The sequence below is a fragment of the Trichomycterus rosablanca genome, chromosome 5 (assembly GCF_030014385.1).
Source record: "Trichomycterus rosablanca isolate fTriRos1 chromosome 5, fTriRos1.hap1, whole genome shotgun sequence".
Lineage (NCBI taxonomy): Eukaryota > Metazoa > Chordata > Actinopteri > Siluriformes > Trichomycteridae > Trichomycterus > Trichomycterus rosablanca.
Genome location: NC_085992.1, coordinates 1,818,858 through 1,834,718, shown reverse-complemented (window position 1 = coordinate 1,834,718; position 15,861 = coordinate 1,818,858). Strand labels below are relative to the sequence as shown.

At 37.7% G+C, this 15,861-nt stretch overlaps 1 protein-coding gene across 2 annotated transcripts; it reads right to left on the bottom strand.

Moving 5' to 3' along the window:
- Positions 1-12,728: 12,728 nt before the first annotated feature.
- LOC134314206 (uncharacterized) lies at positions 12,729-15,180 on the bottom strand. 2 transcript variants are annotated; one of them, XM_062994753.1, is made up of 5 exons: positions 15,027-15,180; positions 14,432-14,544; positions 13,986-14,143; positions 13,472-13,604; positions 12,729-13,397 (listed from the first exon to the last, which is right to left on the bottom strand). In XM_062994753.1, exons 1-5 carry the CDS (start codon positions 15,163-15,165, stop codon positions 12,939-12,941), a joined length of 1,002 nt encoding a protein of 333 aa, XP_062850823.1. In that variant the 5' UTR covers positions 15,166-15,180; the 3' UTR covers positions 12,729-12,938. The 2 variants fall into 2 exon arrangements, with proteins under 2 accessions (XP_062850823.1, XP_062850824.1); XM_062994754.1 differs by having other exon boundaries at positions 13,986-14,043.
- Positions 15,181-15,861: the final 681 nt, after the last annotated feature.

The following is a 15,861-nucleotide window of genomic DNA, read 5'->3' as shown; positions in this document are numbered from 1 at the left end:
TAATATGCTGAATACTTTAGATGCTATTGAAGTTATAAAAAAATCTGTTTTTTATTATGTAATAAAGGGTAAAAGTGTCAGTATAAGAGTTGTAGTATGTAATGTGGGTTACACTTGATAAAATACAACTTGTTTTGGAGCAATTTGATGCATATTTTAAAAGCTATTGAAGTTATTAATATGCTGAATACTTTAAATGCTATTGAAGTTATGAATAAAAATCTGTTTTTGCACTGATGAAGGACTACAGGACGACTAACACAAACTGTGCAGCAACAGATCAGCTATTGGTTGCTTCCTCAATCTTATGGACTTGAGAAACGTCATCATTCGCAGCCCAAGTACTGTTCCATTTAAATGTTCACATCTAGCAGAGTACAGTCCATATAACCAGATGTTGTTCTTGCTCACCCATATTATTAAGAATGTATCACCACTCTCAGTTGTGCCATATTGCTTAAACATTCTAATGTGAGGAACTATAAACGTACCTGTTATGGCTCTGATTGTGAGTCAGCAGCTGGTTTGACTGGTCAGATTAAATCTTTACTTGGGAAGAGCACTTTTCTTACAGTCTCTTGGTACAACTCTCTTGGCTGCAATATGGTATTAAACTCTATGAATGTTTTTTTAATAGTAGCAGCAACTGAAAAAAGATCTTTAAAAAAATATATATATACTTTTATGGTCACAACATTGATTGAGCCTAAGCAGGAGTTAAAGGGACAGAGTATCGTTATTTTCAAAGATAATGTTATTTTTAAAGAGATTCTGTTGTTTCGGTGGTCAGTATATTGCAAGAGATATATAAACTTTTGTGATCTCAGCATTAATTTTTATGGTGCACAAAATATTTATTGCTGAAAAACATGACTTACCTGCACTAATGCACAGCCTCAGACAGATGTTCTCTTGCTTTAACTTCTTTATTTTATGCTGCAGTACATCTATTTTGCAAAGAAGGTAAGTTGAACACACCCAACAAACTGTGATAACAGTCGGGGCTTTAAGCATACAGAGGTGGGCGAGTGGGCACAAAGGTGGATGAATGAATAGATGTTGTCAGCACCAGAACTGAAAAAAGCGAGTTGTTCCACAATTTATTTTTACACAAATATATTTTCAACACAATATATTTTTATAAAAAAGTCAACTAGCACTTAATTCAATTGATTTAGGATATGGGCTACAAAAACATTGACGTTCTGTGAATCTGGTTATGGAGCAGTGTACTAAATGTCAAACTTGTTGCCACTATAATAAACTTGAATATGGGCGACCCATCCTTTTGTGCTGATGTGAATGAAGGCAAATACACTGAGACTCTCTCTACCTCAGCAGCCCTCCTTCACATGTGGCCATTTTCCTGGAATAAAAAAACCTGTTTTTAATTTCATATTTTAAATCTGTAGTTAACAGAATGCTACAATAACTAAACACGATGGCACAGATGCAGGGTTTTACCTGGTTTGTTGGTGGGCTTAGGTGGTTTAAAGCACACATATAACCTATTATTTGAAAGAAAAATTTGGACCTCCAGTATTTTAAGTGTAACATGCAGGTTAACGTCCACATTTAATTCATGTGTACAGATGTGTGTATAGATATGTCATCAAAGGTGAATTGTCTCGTAAGAGATTTTAAAATCATTTACAAACTTCTCTATGTTCATTTCTATGTAATATTAACTGTAAACCTAAAATCATTAAAAGTCATAAGTTTATTATAGTGCAGTTCAGCACAATAACAGCACTATAAACTAAGCAGTTGCACCAGTCTTAACTAGCATTACTAAGTATTTAAAATGCACGGTGAGAAGGCTAATGTTAGCGTTTAGCTAACGTCCCAAGTTACTCATTTGAAAACATTTCATGCTGATCCCTGGGTTGATTTTGACTTTCTACAATGAGCACTTATTTTTAATAAGATTTCAGAGATAATATAGTTTATCATGTTTATTATTATTATAAAGTGTTTAAGTTTAGCAGGGCGCCGCTTGATGAACGTCGTGTTTTCATTTCTCACTGTAAGTTGGCGACAACAGTTTAGCCGTGGATGAGATCTTGTTAGATTCTTTTGACCTTCAATGAGCTCTGACTCAATAACACGTGTGGCAGGAATTTCATCTTTACAGAAGTACACAAGCACGTAGTTTGTTAGACTCGTGTTTCAGAGTAAAAGAACTGAAAACACGACATTTATATTTCGCTTAAAGTTCTGTTAGGACTGTGGAGGCAGAGACGGTGGGTTAAAATAACGGGTCTCAAGTCCAGTGCGGATGTGCGCATGTGCAGAACGAGGTGTCCGACCGTCCGTATGGGCTTGTTAAGTCGTGACGTTTCAACCTTATGAAACGTCACATCCGGGTCCAAGTTGTCTGAGTCTCTCGTATTTTCACTATGCCACAGTGCTGTGTCCCGTGTTGCTTCAACAGGTCCGAGTCAAAAAAAACTACTAAACTGTCTTTCTACCGCTTTCCTTGCGATGAGAAAGAGAAAAGAAAATGGCTGCAGATGATAAGGTAAGTTACATCTCTTATGAATAAATATATAATAAACCTTTCGTCCGTGGTCTCTAAATACCTAGCACTAGCTAGCTTACCTCGCTAACGTTAGCCCCCACGGCAAAAGCCAAACTGCCCCTTTGCGGATACCCTCGACATATTTATATTTTATAATGTGCTTCTTGCTATATAACACATTTTCGTGTTTCTGTTGTTTATGTTACTGCCCAGTTAAAGCAAATATAGCGTTAGACAGCTTAGGCGTGAATGTTAGCTAGTGTAGCTAGCTAACGTTAGCACCCACCCAGCTGCTGTGCCTCTCATGCAAAGGGCCAGTGACTATGTTAGTGTTTTAACCGTAATTACACGTGTTTCAAGCTTTTTTTGTTTAATTTCATATAGTAATGCTATACTCATTAAAACCAAAGAGTTAGAAATGTCAGTTTTCATGTAATGAATACAAAATATGACCGCTTGCCTCTTGGAATGAATTGATTACATGAACTTTTAATGATATTCTGATTACCTGCACTAGTGTACTGCACATCTTGTCTAATTTTTATCTTATCGTGTTTAATATATATATATACATTTTTTTTTTTTTTACAGGCGTGAACACTTCACCCCAAACTGCAACTCCAGGGTGTGCAGTTGGCATTTCCCCTTTGGCAAAGCTGCTGGACCATCGCGATTTGCATGGAACGAGGAAAAAATTTTCCAACTTCCCGATCACCCCAGCATTCCCCCTAAGCGGAAGAAGCAAGTGGTCCCTACCAGTGCTGAGAATGAAGAAAGTACAGATATAGTACCCACAGATAACATTGCAACTGTACAGGCCCGTAGTACTTCAAAAAGTCTTGTGATGCTTGAGGTCGAGAATGACATGCTGAGAGAAGAGAATGAGAAATTGAAAAAACAATTGGAGAAACAGAAGCAAACATTTTCTTTCAGTCAGATTTCCTCACATCCTGACAAGGTCCAATATTACACTGGATTGCCTGATGCTGCCACTGTCCTTTTTTTGGAAGCACTCCTTTCTAGATTTGAGCTACAATATCATTCTGATTGGACTGTACAAATTATGCCCCTAATTGATCAATTACTCCTTACCTTAATGAAGCTTAAATTGAATTGTGGCCATGTAGACCTTGCAACAAGGTTTAATTGTAGCACAGCCACAGTAACTAACATCTTTCCCACTATCCTTAGTGCACTGTATGACATTTTGTATGTTGGTCTACTTCAGAACAACATCCCCTCCACAGCCAAAAATCAGACATCACTGCCAGACTGCTTCCGACCTTTTCCAAACTGTAGGATAGTGCTTGACTGCACAGAGGTTGCTGTTTCAAACACAGAGAGGCTGGACACACAAAGTCATTTGTACAGCCATTATAAAGGAAGGACCACCCTAAAGGCTTTAATCCGCTTGTTAAGTCGTGACGTGTCGACCTTATGAAACGTCACATCCGGGTCCAAGTTGGCTGAGACCAGAGCCGTAGATAGAGAGAGTTGCGACACTCCTTGATCTCGCCGCTACGCGGTCACGTGGTTCATGTAACCCTCCAATAGTTCCAAACAAACCCGGCGCTGTCATGTTATCATATGGGACAGGCAGCAGTAACTGACATATTAAACGGTAAATAATAAAATATTGTACAGTTTCTGGGTATTTTCACCTGTCTTTACATTTACTGCATCTGCTTTAATGTCAATATAAAGTGGAAGGTATATAAAGTGGAAGATTGATGTTTATAATGACTTGGTAATAGGTCGTTCTTGTTAGCACACAGTACATTATATTAGCATACATTACATAATGCGATATCATTAAGTATTAGAGACAATATACAGTACAGAGATTAAAGTTTTTGGGTTTTTTTTTTTGCATAAACTAATCTCCCTTCACTCTCCTGAGGATTCATAATAATAATAATTTTGGTTAAACACTAAGCCATGTGGCTGGATTCATAAGGTTTACCTGCACTGAATGAACAGATTGATAAACACACTACCGTAACCTTTAACATTATAGTGCAGGTACAGGAAATAGCATTAATTCATCTCTTATTTCATGAGTGATTAATAATTGATTCCTACATGTAATACATTAATGAATTCATTATGAATATGCACAAGTTCATTTTGTCTAATGTAAGTGGTGGACAAGGTACACAAACCATGTAGTTGAGTTCAAGTAGAGATATCGAAGGTAAAATATTACTCCAGTAAAAGTAGTAGTGAAAGTAAAATACTCTTTACCTCCACTTGTGTAAAAGTACTAAAGCATTTACCTTCAAATGTACTTAAGTATGAAAGTAAAAGTAGCATGATTTATTGTGGTCCTAATGTTTTATTATCATTTCTGTAACAAGACTCTTGATTAATCAACTCATTTTAGGTGAAAAGACTCTAGTGGCATTAATTAATCTGACACTATTTTTTCCTCAGTATTTTCTGAGATATGTGTTCACAAAGCAGGATTTCTCCATGTAACTTAGGTCTAATGTAAAATCTGTTCAGTGAGAAAATAGTTAACCCTTGCTCAACCACACAGCCTTTATATTTTAAGACACTGACATACAGTACAACATAAGCATGTATCATGACAATCTCAACAAACGGCAATGTTTTGCCTGGTTGATGAGATCATAGCATGAGAAGAGAGAATGACAAATTTAGGTTTCAAATATAGGGATTTATTTAAGAATTCCTCAATGTAAGAGGAAACAACAAGACAAGACAAAATGGTGAAGTATGAGCAAAAATGTATGTGTGCAAATAAAAAAAATGACTACATGTAACATTTTGTAGATTCACTGTCGTACCATGGTTGGCTGTGCAGCATTTGGATGCACCAATCGGTCAGAGAAAGGAATGCAGATGTATGGCTTTCCAAAGGAAAGAGACAGAAGAAAAAAATGGTTAGCAATGGTCAGCAGAAGCAACATGACAATCACACAAAACTACAATAACAGAAAACTATGTCAAGTAAGTTATATGTAAAGTGAAATAGAAAATTATCTGTGGTAAACATTTCAAAGTGATTTGTTTTTAAACAAAGAGCACATTAGAAATCCAACTGACCATTATGGGGTATGTCTAAAGCATGTGTGGAAGCTGAACTTGCAAGCCTTTCTGCAGGCACATTTTGAGGAGGATCAATTCATTTCCACAAAAAAAGGCCAAATGAAGTTGAGGGCTGATGCCATTCCCACCGTATTTGTACATCGCTCTAGGCCTAAGAGGAGGAAGGCCCCTTCACTGAGACTTCCAGAAGAACTGCTAACAGTTACTGCAGTGACCAGTGACCACAACTACTATGCTACAAATACATGTGGTATGATATTGTACATGTGAACTCTCAGTAATATATACTACTCTAAATCTGAAAAAGTTGGGATGGTATGGAAAATGCAAATAAATAAAGCAGTGATTTAGAAATGTATGTAGTTGTATTGAATTGCAAACAGTATGAACAAAGGATATTTTATCTTTTACAGCTTTATTCCATTTATTTCATTCGCTAAAGGCATGTACAAAGGCATGCATCCAGGAAAGTTTTTTGGAAGCAAAGATAGGGGGAAGATAATCACTTTATCAGCAAATGTGTAAGAACACTGTTAAAAACCTGTGGGAGTGGAGGCATTTGGGTTGTACCATTGTACATGAAATATTCCATATGCATACTGTCTGCAATGAAATTAAATCCAACTAAAAGTACTTTTACAAATAATTCATTTCTTCATTTACATTCACCATACCATCCTAACCTTTTCTGATTTGGGTTTCTAATAATATTCCTCGTTTCACATCAGTTCATGTCTAGCCTACATTCCTGCCATGTTGTTAATCAGCACATTATTGTTTTTAAAGAAATTGAGGGAGAATTTGAGGAAAGAGAGGGTGCAGATTGTGGCAAATGTGAGGTGAATGAGATGGATATTCCAGTACATCAAATGCATCCAGTGAGTGAGCATCTAGGCAGTCAGCATCCAGTGAGTGAGCATCTAGGCAGTCAGCATCCAGTGAGTGAGCATCCAGTGAGTGAGCATCTAGGCAGTCAGCATCCAGTGAGTGAGCATCTAGGCAGTCAGCATCCAGTGAGTGAGCATCCAGTGAGTGAGCATCTAGGCAGTCAGCATCCAGTGAGTGAGCATCTAGGCAGTGAGCATCCAGGCAGTGAGCATCCAGGCAGTGAACCAGGAGCCAATCAGCCAGAATTCAGTCAGCAAGATCTGAAAGAGGAACTGAAAACTGAAAGAGCAATGAGAAGAAGAGCAGAGAGCGCACTGAAACAGCAGAAAAAAATAAATGCAGCACTGAGGCAGAAAAACATTATGATTCAGAAGAAATTTGCAGCATTTTTAACAAAAGATCAAATTACAGCAATTGGACTAAAGAACAAAAGAGGGATGCGGTGGGGAAATGAAACTGTAAAAAAAGCAATAAAAATCCGCTTCACTGCAGGTACCACTGGCTACAAAATGCTCCAGGAAATGCAAATTCCACTACCGGACATAAGAACCATACAAAGAAGGATGCAGCACATTAAGCTGGAGCCAGGAGTATTAGGGGAGGTATTTGAGATGCTAAAACTGAAAGCTGATGGCCTCACAAAGTTTGAGAGGGAGTGTGTGCTTACTTTGGACGAGATGGCCATCACTCCGAGTGTGGAGCTGCATATGGGGACAGGCAAGGTGTATGGGGATGTGACGCTACCCAATCACACAGGAGCTGCAACACATGCCTGTGTTTTTATGTTGGCAGGAATCACCACACGATGGAAACAGATAGTGGCATACCACTACAGTGGTAATTCCACTGATGGGGCAGTATACCGGCCAATCATCCTTACCATAACAGAAATGGCAGCCTCTATAGGGCTTCATGTGGTGAATGTCACAACAGACATGGGCAGCCCTAACCGAGCAATGTGGAAGTCCTTTGGAGTTCACCACAATCAAACATCGGTCCCACATCCAGTCCAGTCGCAAAGGAGGCTTTACTTCATGCCAGATGTTCCACATCTGGTAAAGAACCTGAAAAGTGCTCTGGTCCGTGGACAGACGTTTATCATTCCACCAGATGTGGTTGGAAAGGAAAAACTTTCATCTAATGAGGTTTCCATTGGTCCATTACAAGATCTGGTAATATTTCAAGAGGGGATGCCTTTAAAAATTGTTCCAAATCTTTCCAGAAAAACACTTCAACCCAGCCACTTCGAAAAAATGAAGGTGAGCTCTGCGATGCATGTCTTCAGCAAGGCAACAAGTGCTGGCCTCAAGTACCTGGTGGAAGAGGAACAACGGCCCAAATTTTATCTCACAACATCTTGGTTTCTAGAGCAAGTTGACCACTGGTTTGATCTTATGTCCTCACGCCATGTCATCACAGCCTTGAGCCAATTCAAACCAGATGAGTATCAAAAAGCCATTAGCTTCCTACAGGACATGATCCATCTATTTCGTGGTCTGAAGATCGGTTGTAAGGGAACCTGGAAACCAGTACAAACCGGAGTTGTGATGGCTACATCAACAATACTGGAAATCCAGCAAGACATGCTGAGCCAGGGACACAAGTTTGTGTTGACAAGCAGATTCACACAAGACTGCCTGGAAAACACCTTCAGCTGTATTAGACAGAGGAATCCTGTCCCAACTCCAGTGGAGTTTAGTTATGCACTGCGAGCAATTACAGTTGGACAGTTTCTGTCAACAGTGAAAACTGGAAGCTACCAGGAGGATGAAAGTGACCATTTAGCAGACTTCCTGGAGACAACTGACAGCTTCTGTAGTCCTGGTCTGAGGGTGGAGGAGCTACTGGATTCAAGAGCAGCACCTGAACTAACAAAAACAGACACATGTGTTTTATACCATCTTGCAGGCTACATTGTTAAGAAGGTAATCACTAACTCTACAGTTTGTGAGAAATGCAAAGCTGCAATTACAGGCAACAATGAGAGTCCTGATGGAGAATGCAGCATTTTACTACGACTGAAAGAGTTCAAGAGGGGTGCTCTTTACCAGCCATCAGATGAAGCATTTGATCTCATCTGTAGAGCTGAGCAGCTGTTCCGGGTGAGAACAAGTGTTTCCATCATGGAGCTCCATGATGCAGTGACATTGCTGGAAAGAGAGGCCATGCTCCTGGAAAGCAAGCTTCCCTTATGCCATGATCTAAAAAAAAAAATTATCACCAGGTACATCAGGCTGAGGTTACGAATAGAGTCTAGGTGTATCAGAGCTGCAAGGAGGGAAAAGCAAATTGATGATGGGCATCTTGGAAGTAAGAGTCAGAGCCGAAGGGCAAAGAAGACCAAATATTCTTCAGCACCAACAACTATGACAATTACATCACTGTCAAGTACCTTGATCAATGCCATAAACATTAGTTGTGAACCTGCAGCTGCAGTTTCAAGCTGTGGAGGAACTGGAAGCCTGGTTGCTCCAACAGCCTCATCAACACTCATATAACCTCATAAGTCATGCCAGCCTAGTCGTTGTTATGCCGGGTGGCACGGTGGCTAAGTGGTAGCACTGTCGCCTCACAGCAAAAAGGTCCTGGGTTCGATCCCCAGGTGGGGCGGTCCGGGTCCTTTCTGTTTGGAGATCTGAAAAAAAAAAATGTTAAAAATCCTAATAAACAAACAAACATTGTTATGTCAGCTTCTTCATCCCTTTGGTTTCATGTGTGTTTTATTTTTGAGCCTTTATGATAATGTTCTAATATTTTTATTAATTGTTTTATTAATTGTTTTCTATCATTAATCTAATATTGTTCCATCGTCAATCATTAATACTGTTAATACAAAAATATCCCTTGTGAAAAGGAAGTACACTTAAGAGCACTTAAAGTATATTCTTTTGAGGTGAAGAGTACAATTTTCATTTAACATACTTGTGAAAATACACATGGAGCAGCTTCTCTCACTGTGTCCTCACTCGTTTTTCCTAAGAGGTTGTCTAAAACCAGCAAGCTAGCCAGCTAATGTCAGGTTACCCAAATCAATTTTCATTCATTTTAACACAACCATGCACTAAAACGGCAGTAGTGCAGCTAACATTAAGTGTAAACATAAACCAGTTGATAACCAGAACAATTTAAAATGTAACTTTACCCTACGTCAACAACTAAGAGTGATTTGACTGAAACTCAGCAGTGAAACAACCTCGATAGCTAGCTAACTGGCTAAGCTAAATTCGGTTATACCTATTAATTAAGATAAACATGTAACATTTAGTGCTGAGAAAATGCTAAACAATAACAGTATTAAGTATATTAATGACATTAAATTCATAATTTTTTTAAAACAAAGCAACATACAGCTAAAAATGTTTGATAAGTAGTGGAAATGAATGGGGCTCTATGGGTTGTTTGGAACTATACAGAGCTCCACAACCCGGAAGCTGCACAGAAAATATGTCCCGCCCCCTTTCCAACGGTTCCCTATGGGAGTGTCGCCACTCTGTTCTCTCTACCGCTCTGGCTGAGACCAGAGCCGTAGATAGAGAGAGTTGCGACACTCCTTGATCTCGCCGCTACGCGGTCACGTGGTTCATGTAACCCTCCAATAGTTCCAAACAAACCCGGCGCTGTCATGTTCTCATATGGGACAGGCAGCAGTGAGTGAAATATTAAACAGTAAATAATAAACATTTGTACAATTTCTGGGTATTTTCAACTGCGTTTACATTTACTGCATCTGCTTTAATATCAATTTGGTATATGAAGTGGAAGATTGATGTTTATAATGACTTAATAGGTCGTTCTTGTTAACACACAGTACATTATATTAGCATACATTACATAATGCGATATCATTAAGTAGTAGAGACAATATACAGTACAGAGATTAGACAGTTTTTTATGTTTTGTTTTTTACATAAACTAATCTCCCTTCACTTTCCTGAGGATTCATAATAATAATCATTTTGGTTAAACACTAAGCCATGTGGCTGGATTCATAAGGTTTACCTGCACTGAATGAACAGATTCATAAACACACTACCGTACCAATACCTTTAACATTATAGTGCAGGTACATGAAATAGCATTAATTCATGTCTTATTTCATGAGTAAGTAATAATTTATTCCTACATGTAATACATGAATTAATTCATAATTAATATGCACTAGTTCATTTTGTCTAATGTAAGTGGTGGACAAGGTACACAAACCATGTAGTTGAGTTGAAGTAGAGATATCCAAGGTAACATATTACTCCAGTAAAAGTAGTAGTAAAAGTAAAAATACTCTTTACCTCCACTAAAGTACTAAACTAAATTTACCTTCAAATGTACTTAAGAATGAAAGTAAAAGTATAATGATTTATTATGGCTCTGATGTTTTATTATCATTTCTGTAACAAGACTCTTGATTAATCAACTTTTAATTAATCAATTTTAGGTGAAAAGACTCTAGTGTCAATAATTTAGCTTAGCTGACTAAGCTAAATTCAGTTATACCTATTAATTAAGATAAACATGTAACATTTAGTGCTGAGCAAATGCTAAATAATAACAGTATTACGTATATTAATGACATCAAATTCATTATTTTTTTAAAACAAAGCAACATACAGCTAAAAATGCTTGATAAGTAGTGGAAATGAATGGGGCTCTATGGGTTGTTTGGAACTATACAGAGCTCCACAACCCGGAAGCTGCACAGAAAATATGTCCCGCCCCCTTTCCAACGGTTCCCTATGGGAGTGTCGCCACTCTGTTCTCTCTACCGCTCTGGCTGAGACCCCTCGTATTTTCAATATACCACAGTGCTGTGTCCGAGTCGGAAAAAAACCACCCAACTGTCTTTCTACCGCTTTTCTTGCAATTAGATATCATGAAGTAATATTTTTGTTCATAATTTAATGTAAACTGTCAAATTGTATATTCATTACACGTGTTTCGAGCTGTTTTTAATTTACATGTAATATGTTCATATAATTTACATGTGATATCCTGGATTTTTTATTTTTATAAGCTATAAGCTATACTGATTAAAAGTAAAACCAAAGAGTCAGAAATGTCAGTTTTCATGTAATGAATTAAAAATATGACCGCTTACCTCTTGATGAGTTGACATGAAATTAAATAATGACATGAACTAGTGTACTGCACATCTTGTCTATGTCTATATATATATATATATATATATATATAAAAGACCTTTTCTCGTCCAGATCGCTATTGAGAAGGACTAGAAGTTTATGACTCGTGTTTGTAAACCCAATTTCCAATGACAGCGACACAGAGTTCCATAAGTTTTCCACAAACATTATTTATTTTAACTTTCTTCTTAAATTGGCTTATCCATTAATCCAAGTTTCTTATAAAAACAAAATAAAAACTCAATATGTTCGCAATTGGCGTATAACAAACAAAACTACGGTAAAAAATCTATTGCTCCGCGTCCTCTTTCTTTCCGTATATTTTATATATATTTTCCGTATATAGAGCCAATACAATTCTGCCCTCTTAAGGGCTAACCAAAGAGGACTAATGAATAACAGCATACATTGATTACCAGGAAAAATTATCAATAGTTAAAATACCAAGTCTCCACTTCAAATAAGTATTATTTAACCAAACAGGAAATATTTATGACAATAAACATAGAAAATTACAATTAGTGCAATATTGCTTTTACAATATATATAAAAAGGTTCAGAGGTTCAGCCTTATCTTATCTTATCATAGTTGTTTGCGTTTGGACCCGGAAATGGTCCGAACGTCACGTGTGACGTCAGACTTAACAAGCCCATTGGTGTGTCTCCCAATGGAGTGATTACCTATGCCAGTGACCTGTACGGTGGGAGTGCCTCAGACAAAGCAATAACAGCGGACTGTGGACTTCTCCAACATCTACAACCAGGTGATATGGTTATGGCAGACAAGGGCTTCACAATTCGGGATATTTTGCCAGAGGGAGTCCTTCTTAACATCCCATCTTTCCTTGTCAATGGACAGTTTACACAGGAGGAAGTCAACAATAACAGACTCATCTCCAGTGCAAGGATACATGTGGAGCGGTCCATTCAGAGGCTGAAGTCGTTTAGCATTTTGGACCATATCCCATATCAATTTAGAAAAAACATCAAGATACTGAAAGTATGTGTGTGTCTTACTAATTTGCAAACACCCATTCTCCGTGAAATTCAATAAATTAACTAATTGTGTCTTTCTGGTCTTTTTAATGTTAGTTTTGAATAATTCAGGCAAGTTTGTTTTGCAACTTTTATTAAAAAAAGTAAAACCAGATAAAAATGTTTCTCCTCTCTATTAAGTATTATTTATTTGAAGTGCTGAAGTCTATTTATTAAGTATTATAATAACACATATATATATATAAACATATGAATTATATAAATATTATTAATTATAAATTAATTTAATTAATCAATTCATCCAATAAATTACAAATGCAAATTAATTAAGTCTGTGACAGAATGTGTGGTAGGAAACAGTTTTTATAAAATGTTTCCAGGGTGTCAATGTTAACCACCCATGTTGGGTCTATGAGCACTGGCAGAATCACAAGGTCAAGAGGAGTCCATACAAGTAGATGACAACAGTTAGCTCTAGTCAGGTGTAGGTTGCCCTGGATCTGATGCCAATAGTGGTGAGTTGGTTTTAGTGTTAGAGAACCAGTCACCTCCTCCAACTCAAGAAAAAAGTCCTTACTCTCTGCTGCCTGCAGAATAGTCTTGGTTCTGGCCGACCATGGACATTTCACCTCAATAATGCAATCACCAGATACTGTCCCGTCTGGAGATCCACCAAGCAGGCCGCTATCAGACAGGAACAGTCCCCTCTCCTGGATATCGACACCAGTGCGCTCTGTGTACTGCTGCTTTGCCCTTGGCTCATGAAGGATTCCCCAATCACATGCCTTTAATAAAAACACAAAAAATGTCACTTAATCTTAGATACACTGATAAGTTTAATCACTTATCCACTTCTTACTTTAGATCCGTCTTGGACATTGTAATGGCCAAGCAGGGTTTTGAATAAGGAAGGGGGGTAAGACTTCCGCTTGACTGCTGCCAAGACCACACCAAAGTTGCTTGCCGTGATACGTTTCTTGCGAAATGCCGACCTGTTATTTAAAAAAAAAAAAAAAAAGGCAAGTTGCAATTACTAGTTTTGTATTATTTCAGCTTGTATTTTATTTTGTACAGTGATGCTAAGAGCTCAATGCATTATGACTTGAGAAAACATGCAAATACTGTAGACCAAAAAATGCAAGCAAATCAAGAAAACATCTACCCGACAGCCCATACAAAGCATTTAGAAAATCTGCAGCAAATTCAGACAACACCTCACAACATATGAATTTGCAGCATGTTTTCTAAATGAAGTGCATAGGTTGTCAAATTGATATATTCTTAATTTGTGTTTTGTCTATCTGCATACATTGTATGTTGCAGTGCATTAAGTTCCCAGGGCCACAGCAGTTTTTATTAATGCACTTTCTTACCATAAAGGGTTCTTTGCTTGCCCAACTGTTGCTGCCTCGATCTGCTGCTTCTCATCATCTGTGACAGCAAGCGATGACAGCAAATAAAGAGCCTTGTCTTCAGCTTGGGCATAACCTGGGCTGGTCACTAACCCATCAAATGTCTTGATGGGTAGTGTCTGAATTTAAAGTTAAGCACATTGTGTCAGACATTTATATAACAAATGCTAATTTCCTTGCAAGTCAAAAAGGTTTAAGTTCAAATCTGTCATGGGTTTAAACTGTGTAGCCATTTTTACTACGCAGTACAACTGTTTACAGTACAACTACATCTCTAGTTGAAATGATTTCTTTTTGACATTGTACTAAATTGCATAATAACCAAATTGTTAATGACTTAACATAGCATATGTGATGTTTCTGGAAACATGGTGGGCAAATCAAAGTGCAAGAGACAGAAGTCGTACCTGAGGCGGTTCAGGACTCAAAATCCAGCCCATTCCAGTGAAACGCCCAAGTTTTGACAAAGATGCCAGTGCCCATTCTTTGTCCTCCTGTGTGACAGGTCTTTTGATTCCAGCTGAAATAAAATAAGTAATACTATCAACAGTCTTTTAAACTCACAGTGTACACTACACTCTTCATGCAGTATATCAGATTAACAATATTTTAAGGATTCAGAATAGATCACTGTCTGGCCAACTAAAATTTCAATATGAACATAAAGCTTAAATTAATTATTCTTCAGTAGTACCACAGAACAATGTGACTGTGTTAGCATTGTTTAATAAATACTACTCATCCTCATAATGGCTTTAACCCAGTGGTCTTGGAGGACCCCTGCACATTTTAGTAGTTTCTTGCTCTACCACACCAGCTTCGTCTCCGAAAGGGGTTTGTTAATCAGCTGATTAGTTGGATCAGGCGTGTTGGGAGCAGGGTAAAAACTAAAATGTGAAGGGCAAGGGGTCCTCTAGGACCGAGTTAGGGAAAACACTGCTTTAATCCACCTAGCGTTAAGCAAATAAACCAGGCAACATCACTTGCAAATTAATTACTAACCTCGTGTTGTGGATGGTGTCATCTCAGACACCCGCTTGGCTGCAATTTCGTCTGTTTTCGATGTCTTCGCCCTCTTCCACGAGCATTCCACATCAGTGCGAGACACGTTTTTCTCAACCCAAATCAACAAGGCTGCCATATGATGGCACTTGTCTCTGCCGAGACTGACGTGCTGTGTAAAGAAGAGAGCTTTGTGCAGAATAGACATAATAAAGTCTATAAAGTCTTTTAACTGAATGATATGTAATGTAATATTTGTCCTGCAGTTTTTAATGCAGTTTTTTATAAAATCATGAAAAATTATGGTTTATCTTAAATATATTATTAAATAAAATATTATATAAAGCAAAACTGTTTAGTAGAAAGCAATGAATTCAGTCTTACAGTGGTGCATCTTATGACCTCTTTAAATCAATGTAAATCAGTTGACTATATATATATATATAATTTTTCCTAATATGCGTCTAAAGAATATCACACACATACATAAAAAAACGTTAAAAGAACGTTCATATAACATTACACATTGAACAGGATATTTATCAATGTCACGTAACGTTTATAGAACGTTCTATTAACGTTATTGTGAGAACGTTTGCTCATAACATTAGGAGAACTTTCACGTAACGTTAGTGAAAGTTGTGGGAACGTTCCCTGTTAGCTGGGCAGCTCCTAAAAGTTCTGTTATCACCCATATATCCTTTGGTGTGTGCAAGAGGTTTTTTAGCTTTTTATTATTTTCTTTTTTGGGGGGGGGCTTGGGGGGTCGGGGTCGAGGTCCAGGGGTATCTCCCTGAAATGAGTTTCTGCAACTTGGGATGTCTGCCAATATTAG

Bases quoted from the DNA above. Each gene is read 5' to 3' on its own strand.
- LOC134314206 (XM_062994753.1), bottom strand. From the start codon at position 15,165: ATGGCAGCCTTGTTGATTTGGGTTGAGAAAAACGTGTCTCGCACTGAT. The intron at 14,545-15,026 runs GTTAGTAATTAA...ATTTTATTTCAG, and splicing joins GACACCATCCACAACACGAG to CTGGAATCAAAAGACCTGTC. The intron at 13,605-13,985 runs GTAAGAAAGTGC...TTTAAATAACAG, and splicing joins CAAGCAAAGAACCCTTTATG to GTCGGCATTTCGCAAGAAAC.